The sequence below is a fragment of the Schistocerca serialis genome, chromosome 9 (assembly GCF_023864345.2).
Source record: "Schistocerca serialis cubense isolate TAMUIC-IGC-003099 chromosome 9, iqSchSeri2.2, whole genome shotgun sequence".
Lineage (NCBI taxonomy): Eukaryota > Metazoa > Arthropoda > Insecta > Orthoptera > Acrididae > Schistocerca > Schistocerca serialis.
Window position 1 is genome coordinate 405,891,962 of NC_064646.1, and position 19,572 is coordinate 405,911,533.

Below are 19,572 nucleotides of genomic sequence, written 5' to 3' on the forward strand. Positions count from 1 at the left end.
ACTTGCACGCAATTACGCGGTGCTGTTGCACAACAACTGTCTTTTTTTTTTCCACCGCGGCTAAATTTCACAACTGACAGTCAGTTCCGCCGGCTTCCTATTCTGCGCCGGCATACATATTCATCCCTGCATTGCCTCCACTTTCAACTCACGTAAGCAATATAGCGGCCGATGAGTTCTAATGATCAAATATCCCCCATCCTACATTCTTTAAACAAAGTAACAAATGAACGTACATGTTAAATACTCGACATTAAGCATGTAACATCTTTATGGTTGAGAAACACTGCAGTATTCCACGCGTCTAACCAAAGACTGCGTTTTACTGGCAGTACAGAAAATGTAACAGGCCTACTAAGGAGAATGCCTACACTACGTTTGTCCGTCCTCTTAGAATACTGCTGCGCGGTGTGGGATCCTTACCAGGCAGGACTGATGGAGTACATCGGAAAAGTTCAAAGAAAGGCAGCACGTTTTGTATTATCGCGAAATTTAGGAGAGAGTGTCACAGAAATGATACAGGATATGGGCTGGAAATCATTAAAAGAAAGGCGTTTTTCGTTGTGACGGAATCTTCTCACGAAATTACAATCACCAACGTTCTCCTCCGAATGCGAAAATATTTTGTTGACACCGACCTACATAGGGAACAACGATCACCACGATAAAATAAGGGAAATCAGAGCTCGCACGGAAAGATATAGGTGTTCATTCTTTCCGCGCGCTATACGAGATTGGAATAATAGAGAATTGTGAAGGTGGTTCGATGAAACCTCTGCCAGGCACCTGAATGTGATTTGCAGAGTATCCATGTAGATGTAGATGTAATGACGTCATATTTCCTGAACTCTTTGTCGTACAAAGATACAATTTTTCAGCTATATACAGTGGTATACGGATATTCCGGAACATCGTCGACAAAATTTTTCTACGGTTACCTTTTACTTATTGTGCATGGTCTTCTTCGCAATACTTTCTTAAACAACTGATACACCACACCCAACGACGTTTCCACTTCCGGAAGCAGTCTTAGTACCCCTTTGTTGGATTGCGCGAAGCTCCGTCTGCGAATTTTCTTTTATCTCGTTTGTCGTTGCAAATCTTCGTCCTTTCAATGTCTCAGCACCGTAACCGTAGATCCACATCTGATCATCAGTTATAATTTTCTTTTAAACATCTCGTTTTCATTTGTGTTATCCAAAAGTTCTTCACAGATTGTGAGGCGAAGGTCTTGAGTCACGAGCCGTGGGATGAACTTGGCGGCAACACGTGGCATTCCGTGTCAGGATTTCATGACATGATCCAAATGAAACGTTTCTTTCTCCTACAAATCTCTCGGGCAGTCATTCTTCTATTAGCAAGCACAATTTCGTTGACGTTCCTCACATGAACCAGTCGTAACACCGAGTACGCCTGGAGCACTCGTTGTCGTAGGCTTCCTGCACCATTTTGTGTGTCTCTGTAAAAGTTTTCTTGAGGTTCACGCAAAATTTATTGCAGATACTTTGCTCTTCTAACTCTGCTGTCTCGAAATTCGCATACTGTGCGGCACAACGTTCTACCCAATACAACTCTAAACAATAACTAACAGACATACAACAATGAAAATTCCGGCAGTTAAACATTAAACAAAGGTGTGTGCAGCAATGCCAACCACATTTCGCTCCAACACGCCATTGGCGCGAAATTACAAATGTTCCGAAATTTTTTGAACAGACCTCGTACATTTAGTTTCCAAGTGTAATACTTGTTGCTGATGAGTCTTTCCCGTCGTATGGCCGTGGTCGAAGAAAGTTTTCGGTTCCTGCCGTTTCTTCCGGCACAGCTCTGGACGAAACGTGAGGAACCGAAAACTTTCTTCGACCACGGCCCTACAGCCCGGCAGACTCATCAGTAACTAAGACATCCGGTCGTGAAACCCTTAACTGTGATACTTCCATTATAGTGTTAAAGCTTTAACACACGATTATACTTTTTAACGAGTAGATTAGGACATGGTTTTTAAATTGTTCGGTTAATAATTATGCCTGATCCCCCCCCCTCCCACCCTCCCCCCCCTCCCCCCCGCCCCCCCTCCCCCCCCCCCGCGCGCGCGCGCGCGCGGAGACTGCCTGCAACTGGGCTAGATGACTTTTATACATTATGACCACGTTATAAAGACATATAGCGGAAGATTTTCTGTAACAAGTTTCAGCTAGTAATAGTGAATACTCTATTCAAGAGCCACAAGAGGAGAAGGTATACTTGGAAACGGCCGGGTGATACGGGAAGGTTTCAGTTAGATTACATCATGGACAGATTCCACACGTCCAGAATTTCTACAGAGTGGCTCCAGAAAAGCTCTTCCGCTGGCCACCAACCTCCTCAGACATGAACATTATTGAGCATATCTGTGATGCCTTCCAACGTGCTGTTCAGAAGAGATTTCCACCCCGTCGTACGCTCACGGGCTTATGAAGAGCCCTGCAAGATTCATTCCCTTCAGACATTAGTCGAGTCCATGCTTCGTCGTGTTGCGGCACTTCTGCGTGCTCTCGGGGGCCCTACACTATGTTAGGGAGATTTATTAGTTTCTTTTTTTTTTTTTTTTTTTTGCTCTTTGTTGTAAGTTACCGCTGCTTGGGCGTCCTCTGTCGAATTTAGCTCGCTCTTCGAATAATGCTCCTCCTGGGGTATGTAGGCTTACACATAATGGTGATACTGCTTGCCCGCGAGCCCGCGGAGTTAAAATTCAGATATTTTTCTTTCAAAAATTCAGTCTTCATCACACCACGTATACTTCAAGAACATAGGTGACCGGTTTAGGTTATATCACATGACTATTGTCAGACCCATGGCAACCTTCGAAGATGGCAGGTGGAGCACTCTTCTCAGCTGCTGTGATGTCAACCAGTTGCCAGGGGTCTGACGATAGTCATGTGATATAACCAAAACCGGTCACCTATGTTCTTGAAGCATACGTGGTGTGATCAAGACTGAATTTTTGAAAGAAAATTTTTAAAAATTTTTGATCGCTGTTCCAAAAATGTTTATTAAAAGTTTTTAAAATTCAGATGTCCAGTCGATAAAATTAACAACCGCTACACTGCTCCGTGTTTGTTAAAGTTATGGAAAGACGCTCCGAACTGATGCACCTCCCCAGTATTACAAGCTCATCACTGCGGTCGCACACCTGCTAATTCGATACAATCAATACGGCATTCTTCGAGAACTATGCGTGACAGAGATCTTCCTAATAACGTGACTAAGCAGAATATATAGAGAGGGTGTATTTTTCTCAAGATTCTTGTGTACATGTTGTATTTTCATAAGAAGTAGTTTGTTGAGAATTGAGGGTCAGCGAATTCGTGCACTCAAGTACTTGTGTGTGTGCGGTGCAGGTTCCTGAGCGTGAAGAAGTGGCTGCTGCGGAAGAAGCACCAGATCGAGCTGGCGCGCAAGCGCGGCTGGAAGGGCTACTGGGTGTGCCTGAAGGGCACCACGCTGCTCTTCTACCCGTGCGACTCGCGGGAGGGCCGCAGCGTCGAGGCGGCGCCCAAGCACCTCATCATCGTCGACGGCGCCATCATGCAGCCCATCCCGGAGCACCCCAAGCGCGACCACGTCTTCTGCCTCAGCACCGCCTTCGGCGACGCCTACCTCTTCCAGGTGGGTCTCCCCCTCTGCCGGAGGCGGACGTAGCCGCCGTTCAGCAACCTTTGGTTTAACGTCCCACACGAAGTCGCGCAGGAGGCATCGAAGCATTGATGTTAATAGAAGATCGGTACCGTGAGTGTTACGCACGAGTTGTGAAACATGTGATACGGTTACCACAATAGGTGGTAAAATCCCATTGTCAGGTGTTCTAAAACAAGGAAACATTTTAGTACATCGCAATACTACACGTATAGACACTCATATAACATTATTAATATCGTCCTGCAGTGTAACATACCTTAAATTTTCTATCCCATTAGCCACTGCCAAAAGTAACAACTCGACACTGAACAGGCATCGTCGAACATAAAACTCTGGAGGCACAGTTGTAAACAAGGGCTGCCGCTTTCACGTACAAATACTGTACTTTCCCGCAACGCACATGACAACCCCCTGCCGGCCGGTGTGGCCGTGCGGTTCTAGGCGCTACAGTCTGGAACCGCGTGACCGCTACGGTCGTAGGTTCGAATCCTGCCTCGGGCATGGATGGGTGTGATGTCCTTAGGTTAGTTAGGTTTAAGTAGTTCTAAGTTCTAGGGGACTGATGACCTCTGAAGTTAAGTCCCATAGTGCTCAGAGCCATTTGAATTTGACAACCCCCTCCTACCCCCCCCCCCCCCCCCCACTATCGATCCAACTGTCTGTTATAAAATTCATTAAAGTTACACAGGGTGTTCGGAAATTCCCGTTAAAACCTTTTAAACTTGTAGAGGGGAGTAAGTAGATTATACACACATCAAAATAGTTTTGCATCACCCCAGTTCCCAGAACTCCTGAAGATAGACGTTGACTGTGGATATTGTATCACAGACACAGTCCCTTTGACTGCTCAGAGAGGTCACTAAACCCGCCCAAAGATGCAAACAATCATGCATGAGCAACGTATGTTAGACGTAGGGGTTCCGACAGCTGATATCAGTTCCAGTCATTCCTCAAGGAAGGAGGTACACGGGACGTGTTGTCTGTAGTTCAACCAGGCCTAGGCGTTCAATACCGCGGTTCGATCCTGTCCGCATTTTTACTTTGTGCCAGGAAGGGATCTGAACAAGGGAGGTGTCCAGGTGTCTCGGAGTGAACCAAAGCGATGTTGTTCGAACGTGGAGGAGATACAGAGAGACAGGAACTGTCAATGACATGCCTCGCTCTGGCCGCCCAAGGGCTGCTACTGCAGTGGATGATCGCTGCCTACGGATTATGGCTCGAAGGAACCCTGACAGCAACGCCACCATGTTGAATAATGCTTTTCATGCAGCCACAGGACGTCGTGTTACGACTCAAACAGTGCACAATAGGCTGCATGATGCGCAACTTCACTCCAGACGTCCATGGCGAGGTCCATCTTTGCAGCCACGACACCATGCAGCGCGATACAGATTGGACCAACAACATGCCGAATGGACTGCTCAGGATTGGCATCACGTTCTCTTCACCGATGAGTCTCGAATATGCCTTCAACCAGACAATCGTCGGAGACGTGTTTGGAGGCAACCTGATCAGGCTGAACGCCTTAGACACACTGTCCAGCGAGCGCAGCAAGGTGGAGGTTCCCTGCTGTTTTGGAGTGGCATTATGTGGGGCCGGCATACACCGCTGGTGGTCATGGAAGGCACCGTAACGGCTGTACGAAACGTGAATGCCATCCTCCGACCGATAGTGCAGCCATATCGGCAGCATATTGCCGAGGCATTCGTCTTCACAGACGACAATTCGCGCCCTCATCGTGCACTTTTTCAGGATAACGACATCGCTCGACTAGAGTGGCCAGCATATTCTCCAGACATGAATCCTATCGAATACGCCTGGGATGGATTGAAAAGAGCTGTTTATGGACGACGTGACCCACCAACCACATTGAGGGATCTACGCCGAATCTCTGGTGAGGAGTGGGACAATGTGGACCAACAGTGCCTTGATGAACTCGGAGATAGTATGCCACAACGAATATAGGAATGTATCAATGCAAGAGGACAATTAGAGGTACCGGTGTGTACAACAATCTGAACCACCACCTCTGAAGGTCTCGCTGTGATACAACAAGTGGTTTTCATGAGCAATAAAAAATAGCGGAAATGATGTTCATGTTGATCTCTATTACAATTTTCTGTACAGGTTCAAGGACTCTCGGAACCGAGGTGATGCAAAACTTATTAATCGGAGCCCATGTCCGGAACGTACTGTTTCCGTACTACAACCATTTGAAAACACATTGCTAATGCAACCACTTTTACAGCTAACAGATTAGGCGTGGCCCAGTACATCTCTTATTTTACAGTTCTACTCATTAATAGGCAAAGAAACTGCTCATGTGCTCGATGGCCTTCTCCATTTCGCGTGTGCTGCGTCACCCTGGAGCACGCCAGCAGATGATGAAGATACCCTTTCTCGAAACCGCTGTGTAATTCTGGCGAAAAGGCTACGCGACAGAGTTCGACGTTGTGGAGAACGATCTAGAGAAAGGCAACAGAACAGCTCTTCCATAACAGTTAGCTTCGCCATTCAGAAAGATCATGTGGTGTCACCGCCAGACACCACACTTGCTAGGTGGTAGTTTTAAATCGGCCGCAGTCCATTAGTACATGTCGGACCCGCGTGTCGCCACTGTCAGTGATAGCAGACCGAGCGCCACCACACGGCAGGTCTCGAGAGACTTACTAGCACTCGCCCCAGTTGTACAGCCGACGCTGCTAGGAAAGGTTCACTGATAGGACCTGATTGACTATAGACAAGTTAAACAACTGAAATAAATCTAAACCAAACAAGTTCACTGCAGAAGAAGAACGAAGAACGTAAAATGACACAAGTTTTGTTTGTCCCTTGTATGTTGCAAGAAGGCTGCACTGTCCTAACACAGGGATCGTCTGACCTGAATATGTAGTTAGCTTAACATTTGCGGCACGCAACGGAGGAGTGCCCAGTTGTTTGTACGTGACGTTATTGATCAATGAAACTGCAGCTCCAGTATCGAGCTGGAATGGGATCACGTTGCCATTAATGTCCAAGTCTACAAAAAGTTTATTGTCCTGCTGACGACAAGAACGACTGTCTTGTGCAACGTGAACAGACACTGGTACAGAATCACCTGCGACTTGACGTGATTTCCGTCGATGTCGACGCACACTTTCTGTAGGACGAACACAGTCACCGTTAGAGAGAGTGGCACTGGGCGGAGTGGAATGAACTACATGGATGTCCATGGGCTAAGGTTCACGAGCATGAGTATTCTTGGTTCGATTCCGGCGCGAAGCAAAGGGCCTGGAATGGTGTTTAGTGTCCGATCTGAGCTTTTTCTGGCAAACACTTTGAACATGTCCTTTTTTATTACAGAAAAAGCAAATAGCTAGGCGTGACAGGTAATTCTCAAGCGAATGTCTAGTAGCACACCGCGGGCATGACTTTAGTACTGCATGTGCATGCTGGCGAGCGACACGTGGCTGCGCGGACGTGCACGAGGGCTGTTTACAGTTCCGTGCAGCTCGCCCGGCGGGCCGGTTAATGTGACACACAGCTGGCGAAGTTGCAAATGATTCCTGAGCAAAGTCAAGTGTGTCTTGACGAGCTTCAAAATTTGCTCCCGTATACGAACATCAGAAACGTTCTGTGCAATTGCATCACGCACCATAGTATCTGAATAAGGGAGTCCACATTGACACTCAAAAGCACAATCCCTTGTAAGGCCTTGCAAAGTTGCAACTCACTCCCGATTAGTCTGACCGGCCGTACGTTTTGTACGAAAGAACGTATACCTTTGTGCAACTACATTGACTGATTCTTTGAAATATGCATCTAATGCAGACAAAATTTCTTCGTAGGACAGAGTTGCTACGTCGCGTCGGGGAAATAATTTCACTATCACACGGTACGTTTGCACCCCTACACACGACAATAAATGAGGCTGCCGCTCGTTACCTTGAATTCTGTAGGCGGCGAGATGAAATCCAAATTGGCGTGACCACTCCTTCCAGGTTTCCATCGCCGCATCGAAGTGTCGAAACGGTGGTGCAACTGCATGTTGTGGGTGCGGTAGCGGTTGAGCGGCGGCTGCCGCATCGTTTTGCATCGCACGTTGACCCTGGACGAGCTGTCCAAGGGCATTCAATAACGCCTGAGTCTGCTGATTCTGCAAGCGATAAAATTCGGACAGTACATCTGGAGATTGTGGCGAAGCCATGACACAAGTAAATTAGTGCAATACGAACGCGAAATCCTCTTTTAAGCCTCGTCGCCAAAAATGTTGTGGACTGGCAAGACAGCCAATCCACAGTGATGGGTAACTGAAAGGCACGCGTTTAAACTCACGCAGGCTGGCGTGAGGTCTGAAACAGGATACGTAATGAATGCTACAAAGAAAAGTACGTAGCTGCTGGAATACTTAACTTTAATCCACAATTGGTGAACATTGGTCTTGTTACTGTACATGCTTCATTAGATACATAGCAAAGGATAAATGGCGCCTTGCTAGGTCGTAGCAATTGACTTAGCTTAAGGCTATGCTAACCATCGTCTCGGCAATTGAGAGCGTAATTCTCAGTGAACCTTTCCTAGCAACGTCGGCTGTACAACTGGGGCGAGTGCTAGTAAGTCTCTCGAGACCTGCCGTGTGGTGGCGCTCGGTCTGCTATCACTGACAGTGGCGACATGCGGGTCCGTCGTATACTAATGGACCGCGGCCGATTTAAAGGCTACCACCTAGCAAGTGTGGTGTCTGGCGGTGACACCACAGATCACACCGGTGTATCCTGCAAACTTGTACTCAACCACGCTCACTCACAGACACATGGATGAGGCTCAGATTAGGTCAGAGAGGTGGGATGGACATTAAATGACCTCAACCAATCCGACATACCAATCTGCCGTCTAAAGGTCGTACTAGTCAGGACTTTTCGAACATCCTATATGTCGAACCCCACCCACTCGTCGCGTACAGGGTCGCAAATGATGGGCGGCATGCAACATAAATCCGAGTCCTTGCTATACACAATGTTCAAACAAGCAATGGATATGGATCACTACACTCTGACATCGTAGCACTCTCTGCTAGGCTGTGTTAATACTCTGCAAATCCTGTCCACTAACGTACCGCCGAGGCTGGCAGGAGCGGCGTTTATATTCACTTCTTGCAGAGGTCTCTCCTGTCGTGGCGCGGTCCTAGTCAGTGGGTATTGACTGACGTCGCCTCACCGCCTTCTCTTCTCTTGCGTTCTTCTTGGTTCCGGCGTTTGTGATTACGTCAGAACACTATATGTCAAATCCTAAAAAAATCATAGGTTTTATGATATCCAAACTATTCGAATTATCGGCGTTAGGTTTAACGTTCTCTGTTCGTTGTTCTATATGGATGTATACTTTGAAACGTGGGTATAGTATTGGATTTTATAATATTTTATGACCTAACACATAATATTTGTAGATTTCATGATAGTGTCGTCGAGGGGACTGTAACATGTGCATTGCAAGAAAGTTCTACCTTTGGTAGGTGAAAACGACTGCATTTACTTTACAGCTGTGTCTTGAGCGTATAACACTGCAACGAGATGTTCTACCAGAAGTTTTACATTTTACGATATATATTTTCTTTTGGGTTTTTACTTTCGACGTGCCTAATGGTTCAGAAGCTGAAAGTTATGTTATACCACAGATCGATGTTAATATTTTTATATGGGTGTCAGCACGGGTAGTATTGCTATGAACTGACTGATTCCTTGTTTTATAGCACTTGATAATGGGATTTTACCACATGTTGTGGTAAAAATGTCACATGTTTAAATACTTTTGCATAAAATTCTCAGTGCCGACTTGTTGTACCATGACTTCACAACAGATGCTACTAGAGTTACCATTTCACACAATACTTTGTATCAAATTCTTCAAATGAAGTAATTTCCCGCTTGATTGTAACTGTTTTGTTATGCTATTCCAATTTCGGTATACGTTCCATTGTCAATACCAAGATTCGATACCTTATTAAGGCATAGAAACAGGTTAAAAATAACGTTCTTGTAGGGCTGTGTCATCCCTGATGGTAAATAGAACAACAGCTGTTATCAACCATACGAGTAACATGATATGTAAATTTGTGTTAAACCGATCCGATTGTCGACAGGCACGAATTACTTATACGTGAATGCTCCTATCACCTCCCGCGTAAGTCAACGATCATGTGGAAACACCCTAATTGCACGTTGTCATTCCAACGTACGAGTAAGTCACGAAAGTTATATGGCGTTTAACCTTCTTGCCCGAAGTCGCCTCCTGCACCATCACTTACCACCTTCAGCAACTGCTGCTAGGTGTACCTGCTCTCATTCTGCTTCAATTCGTTTGACAGCACAGGTCTTGAATCGTTTGTTTACATACATGAAAAGTTAGCGTAGAGGTAAAATAATAGACTTTGTCTTCAACTAAGTTAATAAATACTTTCAGAAGTGGCAAACTGCTCTGGAGCCCTGCAATAGGAATCTCATTCGAGAATTCAGTTACTCCTTATAATCACTGATTTATGATAAAGTAATACAGCATCATTTGAAGCGACGAAATGTATTCTAAGAGTATTGTAACTCAGAGTACGGACTTGCTGAGGTTCATATTCCTGCAGAACAGTCAGTATCCGAAGGATTTTTTATATCAATGTAATGATAATAAGAATAATTTTTTCCTTTAGTCACTGATTGTAAATACTACAGTGCAGGGGAAATAGAAAATTTATTTAGAGCAAAGCTCTCCAAACATCGCATCATGGTGACACCTTTCTAATTTACACAGTTTCACGAAGCATCCTTCCACTAACATTATAACAAATAACATTTTAAAGAAATATCAATTTTTGTTTTTCTAATTACAGTATAGATATACATTATATACCTTTTCACAGATACAAAACTTTTCAATACTATAATCAGTTCAATGAGACACATGGATTGGCGAGCTTTACAAATCTGTCTTATATTAGCTTGGATGTAGGACAAATTCAAACGCATTTCCTGATATAACTTTCGCAAACTTCCACGTTTATCTGGTTTTATTTCAGATAGAAAATACATTTTAACGCGAATATATTTTAGAAAATTACAACAAAAGATGAGTGCTTTTTTACTTAGGTGAGGATAATCTTGTTGAGCAGAAATCCAAAAATTGCGTAAATCTGATTCTTGGGACGTGAGTTTTAAAGAGCGGTTGTTAGTCAGGTCTACCAGTTCCTGCTCTCCACTAACTTGAAACTTACAAGTACTGGGAAGCGAGAAAGAATTTCTTATCCAGTCATAACGGGTTTCTATCTAGTCGTGGGAAATTTCCATTCAATCTCTCTTTCAATTGCACTCAATGGTCATGAATGAATGGTTGTATTTTGTCACTAACTGCACATATTCATATAAAAAAGTTCTTATTCTTAACATGTTTCTACGCCGTAATACGAGGTGCATTCAAGTTCTAAGGCCTCCTATTTTTTTTCTAATTAACTACTCACCCAAAATCGATGAAACTGGCGTTACTTCTCGACGTAATCGCCCTGCAGACGTACACATTTTTCACAACACTGACGCCATGATTCCATGGCAGCGGCGAAGGCTTCTTTAGGAGTCTGCTTTGACCACTGGAAAATCGCTGAGGCAATAGCAGCACGGCTGGTGAATGTGCGGCCACGGAGAGTGTCTTTCATTGTTGGAAAAAGCCAAAAGTCACTAGGAGCCAGGTCAGGTGAGTAGGGAGCATGAGGAATCACTTCAAAGTTGTTATCACGAAGAAACTGTTGCGTAACGTTAGCTCGATGTGCGGGTGCGTTGTCTTGGTGAAACAGCACACACGCAGCCCTTCCCAGACGTTTTTGTTGCAGTGCAGGAAGGAATTTGTTCTTCAAAACATTTTCGTAGGATGCACCTGTTACCGTAGTGCCCTTTGGAACGCAATGGGTAACGACTACGCCCTCGCTGTCCCAGAACATGGACACCATCAATTTTTCAGCACTGGCGGTTACCCGAAATTTTTTTGGTGGCGGTGAATCTGTGTGCTTCCATTGAGCTGACTGGCGCTTTGTTTCTGGATTAAAAAATAGCATGCACATCTCATCCATTGTCACAACCGACGAAAAGAAAGTCCCATTCATGCTGTCGTTGCGCATCAACATTGCTTGGCAACATGCCACACGGGCAGCCACGTGGTTGTCCGTCAGCATTCGTGGCACCCACCTGGATGACACTTTTCGCATTTTCAGGTCGTCATGCAGGATTGTGTGCACAGAACCCACAGAAATGCCAACTTTGGAGGCGATCTGTTCGACAGTCATTCGGCGATCCCCCAAAACAATTCTCTCCACTTTCTCGATCATGTCGTCAGACCGGCTTGTGCGAGCCTGAGGTTGTTTCGGTTTGTTGTCACACTATGTTCTGCCTTCATTAAACTGTCGCACCCACGAACGCACTTTTGCCACATCCATAACTCCATCACCAAATGTCTCCTTCAACTGTCGATGAATTTCAATTGATTTCACACCACGCAAATTCAGAAAACGAATGATTGCACGCTGTTCAAGTAAGGAAAACGTCGCCATTTTAAGTATTTAAAACAGTTCTCATTCTCGCCGCTGGTGGTAAAATTCCATCTGCCGTACGGTGCTGCCATCTCTGGGACGTGTTGACAATGAATGCGGCCTCATTTTAAAACAATGCTCATGTTTCTATCTCTTTCCAGTCCGGAGAAAAAAAATCGGAGGCCTTAGAACTTGAATGCACCTCGTATGACATAGAATATTACACTTGCTAATGGGTCATAATCTCAAATTTCATTAACATTTGTGATGACAGTTACTAAGCAGAAAATGACGACATTTAAAGAATTTATGGAGGTATTACAAGACGATAAATGGACTTTATGAAGTTAGTTTCTGATGATGGATCGTTTCCCGGCAGTGAAGCTTTCGTAACTAGTGGATGCTTCATACTTAGCGACGTGAAGAAGTATTTAGTGTGTGTTCAGTTAATCGCATTGCAACTAACACTTTTTAAACCTAAGTTTTTGTGTAAAAGTTCTCCTTTAGTTTAGTTTTATTTTGGAAATCAGTACATTTTTAATCATTAAATTTCAAAGGACCGTAGAATAGCAAAACAACATTTACGACTTTAGTTTCTTAGTTGTTATTAGTCTTCGTGTGCAGTGCATGGCAATTTGTATTATGTATTACATAGTTGCAAGTTATTTTGAACCATCATCTAGTGTCATATTTGGATATCACCTCAACAGCTGACGGTCAGTACTTAATTAAAAGTATTTTATAGCTTCCTAAGTAGCTAATGAACTAAATACACGTAGAAGAATAAAAAATAAGATGATTACTTAAGACCAACGATACTTAAGATAAAATAACGATAATAAATAAAAAAATTGCCAGTAATATTGTTACTCTGTTATACCCGTAAAAAGTACGGGAAATGTGCTATTTTAAGGAGTGTTTTGATATGACGCCAAGTCTCCATTAGCTATCAGCTATCATTGTTAACTTATTCAAGGCCGTATGGTTAATCTTATTTTTAATTTAGTTTTCTTATATTTTATTGTCCTCCTTTACTTTCTTTTTAAACAGTAAATCTGATGATAACTGGCAATAGGCGAAACCTGTAATGATGACATTTGTGCGACCTGAGATCGAAATATAGAACAAAAAATTGCCGAATCACTTTGCAGCTTAGCTCTCGTTTCGCGTACACAAATAATTTCTAGAAATGAAAGAAGCAATCAGCAACAGAAAAAAATTCTCACCAAAAAGAACTTATATTAATCACAATGCAGTCGAATATAGAACACATACAGTTCCTGTTATTCAGATGACTCCAATGATGTACCAATCAGATGACGAACAACAGCTGAATAATGTTCAAGTAAATTGCTCTTTGAAACTTCTTGACATACTAAAACTGTGTGCTGGACTGGAACTCAAATCTGAACACGTACGCTGCAGAATGAAAATCTATTCTGAGCACGTGGTATTTGTTGCTGAATATTATACTTTGTCGGGTTGCAACAGAAATTCCGAAAGGGAAATGAATAATACTATTCTCTTTTGTATCCACTTGTGAACGTTTTCGTACTATGCTCGCCGTTTCTTCTCTCTGTCAACTGCAAATGCGATTTTTTTTTAATTTCCCTTGAGCAAAAATAATTTTCACTCCCTTTACCCAGAGTTTTCGCTGAAGTTACAGCGTCATTAGTGTTTTTTAATATTTTCTTTTTACTAAACAACCAGAAATGCCCTTTACTATCTCTACATATACAAATTTCAGCTCTTCAGAAAGTATTCACAAACTTGGAAATAGACAAGATTTTTTTATGTATATGTTCCTCGCACATGCGGTACTTTTTGTGGTTTTCTGTGTTTTGCATTACACTTGTTTTCCTTTCATAGTTCGTTCTCTGCAGCCATAGATAGCCATGCAGGAATATACGATAATGTACGAATGGATATGTTATTGTTAACATTATTGTGTGTGTGTGTGTGTGTGTGTGTGTGTGTGTGTGTGTGTGTGTGTGTGTGTGTTTTGGTCAGTGTCGTTTGACAGTTCTCTAAGGGCAGAGAATCAGAACCAAGTTCCGTTGCAAGGAGCCGTGTATTCGTTTATTATTTCTTTTCCTTCAACATCGAATGTAGAATGACAGCTGTTACTTTTTAGAGCCCTTCTTCGTTCTGTGTACCTAATATTGAAATGTCTGCTTGTCTGTCCAATATAAATTGAATTGCAGTCTTGTCGTGCCAGCTGGTAAATACGAGTTGTGTTGTGTTGGCCTGCGTTGGATACGCCTTGTTTTCTCAGAAGTGAGTTATTTGTTCTGTAGATTATTTTTAATCCTTGCATTTGCGTGGGATGCCTATCCTGTGGGCTGTTCTTTCTCTCTCTCTCTCTTTTTTTTTTTTTTTTTTTTTTTTTTTTTTTTTTTTTTTTTTGCTATAAAAACTCTTGTCTGTTTTCAGAATTATGTGTACATTTTTAAATACTCAAATTTATTTATGTGCAGATATTAAAGGGCATTTTCTCGTTTTTGATAAAAAGAAAATAAAAACCCACTAATGATGCTGTAACTTTAGTGAGACATGTCTTGGAAAAATAAGGAAAGGCGGATCCCATAAAAAAAAACAAATTTATTTGTAAGCTAACACGGACACAAGACTTCAATCTGGAGCGATAACTTCTAGAGCGCTAAGCAGGGCGACACAAATAGTGAAACACAGAAGCAAAGGTAATTTCGTGTGTGTTATAAGAAAATGGAACAGGACTGATACTGTTCATTTTATGTAATAACGACAAAAAACAGAGTCAGTAGCAATCTCGTTGTTCGCATATCATAGGGTTATGTAAGAGGAAGTACTGTTCCAGAAAAGGCTTAGTAACAGCCAGTTAGAATATCGCGTTCGCTTGTTCCACACTACTATTTAGCCGGTATCTTGTTATTAAACTGTTTCATGTTACAATCACATGATAATAGCCAGAACGAACGCTCTGCTACTTACACTGTGTAGTCGTTTAAATATCGTTGCACAAAATAGTTGTAGTAATGCTGAGAATTGTCGTCCGACAAATTTGACATTTGCGTGCTCTCAGATAACCACTAACTCGGCTCATTGGTACAGTAGTCCAATAGATCGGCGTTTTGAAACCGTACTTGTCGTAGACAGATATTATAATTCCCCCGGACACGTATCGCTTAGGACTTCGGCTAGACATCGGATATCATCATAATGTGTATTCCCAGTTCTGATCACGTGCGCCAACTATGTACTCTGTTCTCTCGGGACAGAGCAGGCTTCTACATAGATTATAGCGCACTGTTATCAGACACGTCGTCATCACGTAATCGTTTTCCAGCACAACACCGAAACGAGTGGTCATGAATGATTAAAAATTAAATACTAGGTATACATAATATTACAGATTAAGGTTATTTGGCAGGCTGGTATTAAGTCATTGCCGTGTAAAATTTGCGTTAAGTGCAAGGTTTTTGTGTTACTAACTTTCACATTTCACCCGAATAATCAGTGAAACAAATTCAATGAAACCTGTTCTTTCAAGATTATCGTCAAAATATTTCTCGAGAGGAGCATACTATTTGTGAATACTGGGTTTTATGTTCTCCTTTTATTCTCTTTCATGCCGTTCTCCCCCATAACAACGAAACTGCAGTGTTGGAAATCAATCGTCGCAGTCGTTCACACAATCAAGGTTTACGTTTGGCACTCCTTAGCAGTCTGGAGCAAAATAAGGACCATCCATCTTGTTTAAGAGTTTATCTAGGCTATAATGAGGGATTGCAGTACTATCTATACTTTTGTTTTCCTTAATCGGAGTTGCTGCGAATGTGCCACGACAGTATTCTCTTGTATATACCTCGCCTGTTTGGTACAAATTACAGACTGTAGTTAATTCTTTATTCTTTTCTCTGAATCTTCCGTCGGTTCTTGGTAGAACTATAATAAATGAAAAGCACTAGTTTGTTTTTGTCTGCAGTATTACTTTTATTGTGTTAACGGGTTTTCGCCTTACAAGACCATCTTTTACTGACTTCTCACCAAAGAAGTTACGAAGTTTTTAAACAACATTCGAAGAGATGTTAGACGTCTAGATTGAAGCAGAAACGTACAGTAAATAAGATCTTTGACAATGTGGTGGTAAAGCAACGTAACATGTAAAACATTCAACAGTAAATAAACAAAAATGGAGTAAACGGGAAAAACTTTGACACAAAACAGGAACAGCAAGCCTACATAACAGTTGATATTAATAAACAAGACTAATAAAATAAAATAAATTTAGTACTAACAAGGCTGCTCCAGGAGGGATACAGCATGGAGAGTGATACACCGACCAATTCAAAGAAGAAAGACTTATCAGTGTAACTACAGAATATATAAGGAACTTAAGCAATAAGATAAACCGAAATGAATAAATGCAGGGAAATGGAGTAGTGTGAGGGAACGTACAGTAAATGCAATCTTTGAGAGTGTGGTGGTACTGCATTTTAAAAGGTAAAAATGGCTGAACAGCTCACAAATATAAAAGGTGCAAACAGGAAAAACATTAAAATTATTCTCAAAACTGTAACTACGTAATAGTTTGCATTGAATAAATTAACCAAGTAAAATAAAAACAATACTTGGTGAGACAACTACAAGAGGTATTAAACAAGGAAAGTAATACAAGTAGCTTACAGTACAGATCTAATTCTAAATGACCAGACACAGCTCAACACTTCCTCTCTCCTAAACTTCACATGATCCTCTCTGTTTTTTATTACTTCCACACTGTCTGTTCATACATATTACCATTTCCCTGTATTCATTAAGTTCTTTTAGTTAACTGAAATTGTCTATGTAATCCATTTAGACTGTTAAGGCTTTGGCTTTCTTTTAACTGGTTCTTGTATTCTATTGTTACATTGATAATTCTTTCTTCTTTTAATGGGTTGGTGTATCACTCTCCATGTTGTATACCTCCTGAAGTAGCGTTGTCAGTACTAATTTTATTTTATTGGTTTTATTTACTAATATAAACTGTTATCTAGGCTTGCTGTTCCTGTTTCGTGTCAAAGTTTTTCCTATTTACTCCGTTTCTATTTATTACTGTTCACTTTTTTACATTTAACATTGCTCTACCAACATATTTTCGAATAATTTATTTACTGTACATTCCTGCTTCAATCTAAACGTGAAACTTCTCTTCCAATGTTGTTCACAGGCATTGTAACTTCTTTGGTGACAATACTCAGCAAAAGTTTGAAGATGGGCTTGTAAGCCGAAAACCGGTTAACACAATAAAAGCGACACTGTACAACAAAAGCAAATTAGCGCTTTTCATTTGTTAAAATGTACGTAAAATACTAAATAATTTTAAAAAAGTAGTTTACGACATCGTAATCTCTACTTCTGCAAGAGAGAGAGAGAGACAGAGAGAGCAGCTTTTCCCCATCTTTTTGTTAGCTGCGCATTGTATGCATGATTTAAACTACTTTTTACTGTCCGCTATTTGTCACCGATATTGTTATATCTGTCCATTTATGGGCTACGCATTTCCAGCGATGGGTGCTCGTGTATTGGCTCTGCACACATTAAATTTCATAGAGCTATAAAAATAACAAATCTAATATTACAGTAATATTTTTGCATTAATATCTCTGATTCGGATAGCTATTGGGCATTGTCAGTGCTTGGAATTAATGCGTAATTCTCCCACGTATGTTACGCCATAAACGCTGAACATATCTTTGAGTACGCATTTGTGACTGTTTGTACCGCGTTGTTAGCATTCGTTCGGGCTGCACAGTATAGTGCAGTCCTGTATATCCGTACAATCTCGGCTCCCGCAATGTATCTTCCCTGCACAAAAGAAATAAAAGGTCACTTTTTCGAAACGCCGTCGTTTTCCTCCATTGCGTCGCAGAGGTTTGAAATTTGGCTCTAATGTGCCTACAAATTTCATCTGTAATGATACAAAACCGTGGCGCGATGCTTCATACAGCAAGGTGACGACACATGCGAAAAAAAGGCCAGAGTTCAGAAGTTCATGAGAGATGTAGGCTGTGTTAATGGGGTCATATTGGCACCAAATTTGACCACAGTTCTGCCCAACACCATCGTGCACACTTCACCCTATGGGAAAGCCGTCACATCCACACATCTCCTCAACGCACATCTCACCCCTACTATTGACACCTATGCAACTGAGATCCGAACCCACGACGCCCAGCGTTGAAAACACGTAGTTTTCTTATAGATGGTCGAGGAAAACATTTTAGGCACACCGCCGCTGAGAATCGACAAAAAATTTCTCTGAGCACTATGGGACTTTACTTCTAAGGTCATCAGTCCCCTAGAACTTAGAACTACTTAAACCTAACTAACCTAAGGACATCACACACATCCATGCCCGAGGCAGGATTCGAACCTGCGACCGTAGCGGGCGCGCGGTTCCAGACTGTAGCGCCTGGAACCGCTCGGCCACCCTGGCCGGCTGAGAATCGACACGAAAAGATCTCAGGAGGTGGCATAAATGGGACCAATGAAACCACCCCTTCTACTGGGCGAACTTTTCTCGATCAAAAACGACAGTGTACAGTGGGATGTGCAAGAGAACGACGTTCTTGACAACATTTGATCCTCTGATAGCCCCCAGATGATTCAATCCTTCCTAAGACCATCGTGGGGCCCAATCCCATTGAACACTATCTGTCCACTTTGGAGTGTAGCACGGCAACATTTTTGCAGCCACTAGAGACCGTTCAATACCATTCGACGAAATTCGAGCATGATTGAACTAATAAAAGCTGTTAATGCTTTTTCAACCGTCCTGCTTCTTTCGCTCCCTCTGTGGCGAGATCACAAGGGTTGTGGCGGGGACCTTGACATGCACACAAATAAGACGGCAAAGGGTACCTTTAAGGCGCCCCTCCCCCCCCCCCCCCCCTCTCGCAGTTCGTTGAGCGCTTTAAAAATGTACCTGTGCAGAGACAATCCTTGACCGATTCCTAGGTTCCTGCGGGCAGGCAACCTCTTCACACCCTCCAACCGAGTGGCACTACACAGCAACTCTAGCACCTGCTTACGTATATGCAGACTCAGCGCTCTGCTTAGCACGAAGACCATGCTCTATCTAGTAATGACTGAAACATTTTCTCCTTGATTTGGCACGTGAAACAAGTCTAGAGACCTGTAAACAGAGTACCGGGAAGACAACAGCACTTAAAAGCGTCTTGTGAACAAATGGCACTTAGAATGTCTGACATATCCACTCTTCAAATAAATACCTGCACTTAACATTGTAGAGCTATACAAAATTGAATAAGCGATTGTGGGGAAGACAAAATGCGGACAGATCTACTAGAAGAGTTCTGGGACAATGTATT

General features: G+C 42.6%; 1 protein-coding gene across 1 annotated transcript in view; it reads left to right on the forward strand.

The window, feature by feature from the left end:
- Nucleotides 1-19,572, forward strand: part of LOC126419799 (protein still life, isoforms C/SIF type 2) — a 924,442-nt gene that overhangs the window by 667,557 nt on the left and 237,313 nt on the right. Inside the window, exon 3 of the mRNA XM_050086986.1 lies at nucleotides 3,381-3,648. Coding sequence (XP_049942943.1) covers nucleotides 3,381-3,648 — 268 coding nt within the window. The remainder of the gene's footprint in view (nucleotides 1-3,380; nucleotides 3,649-19,572) is intronic.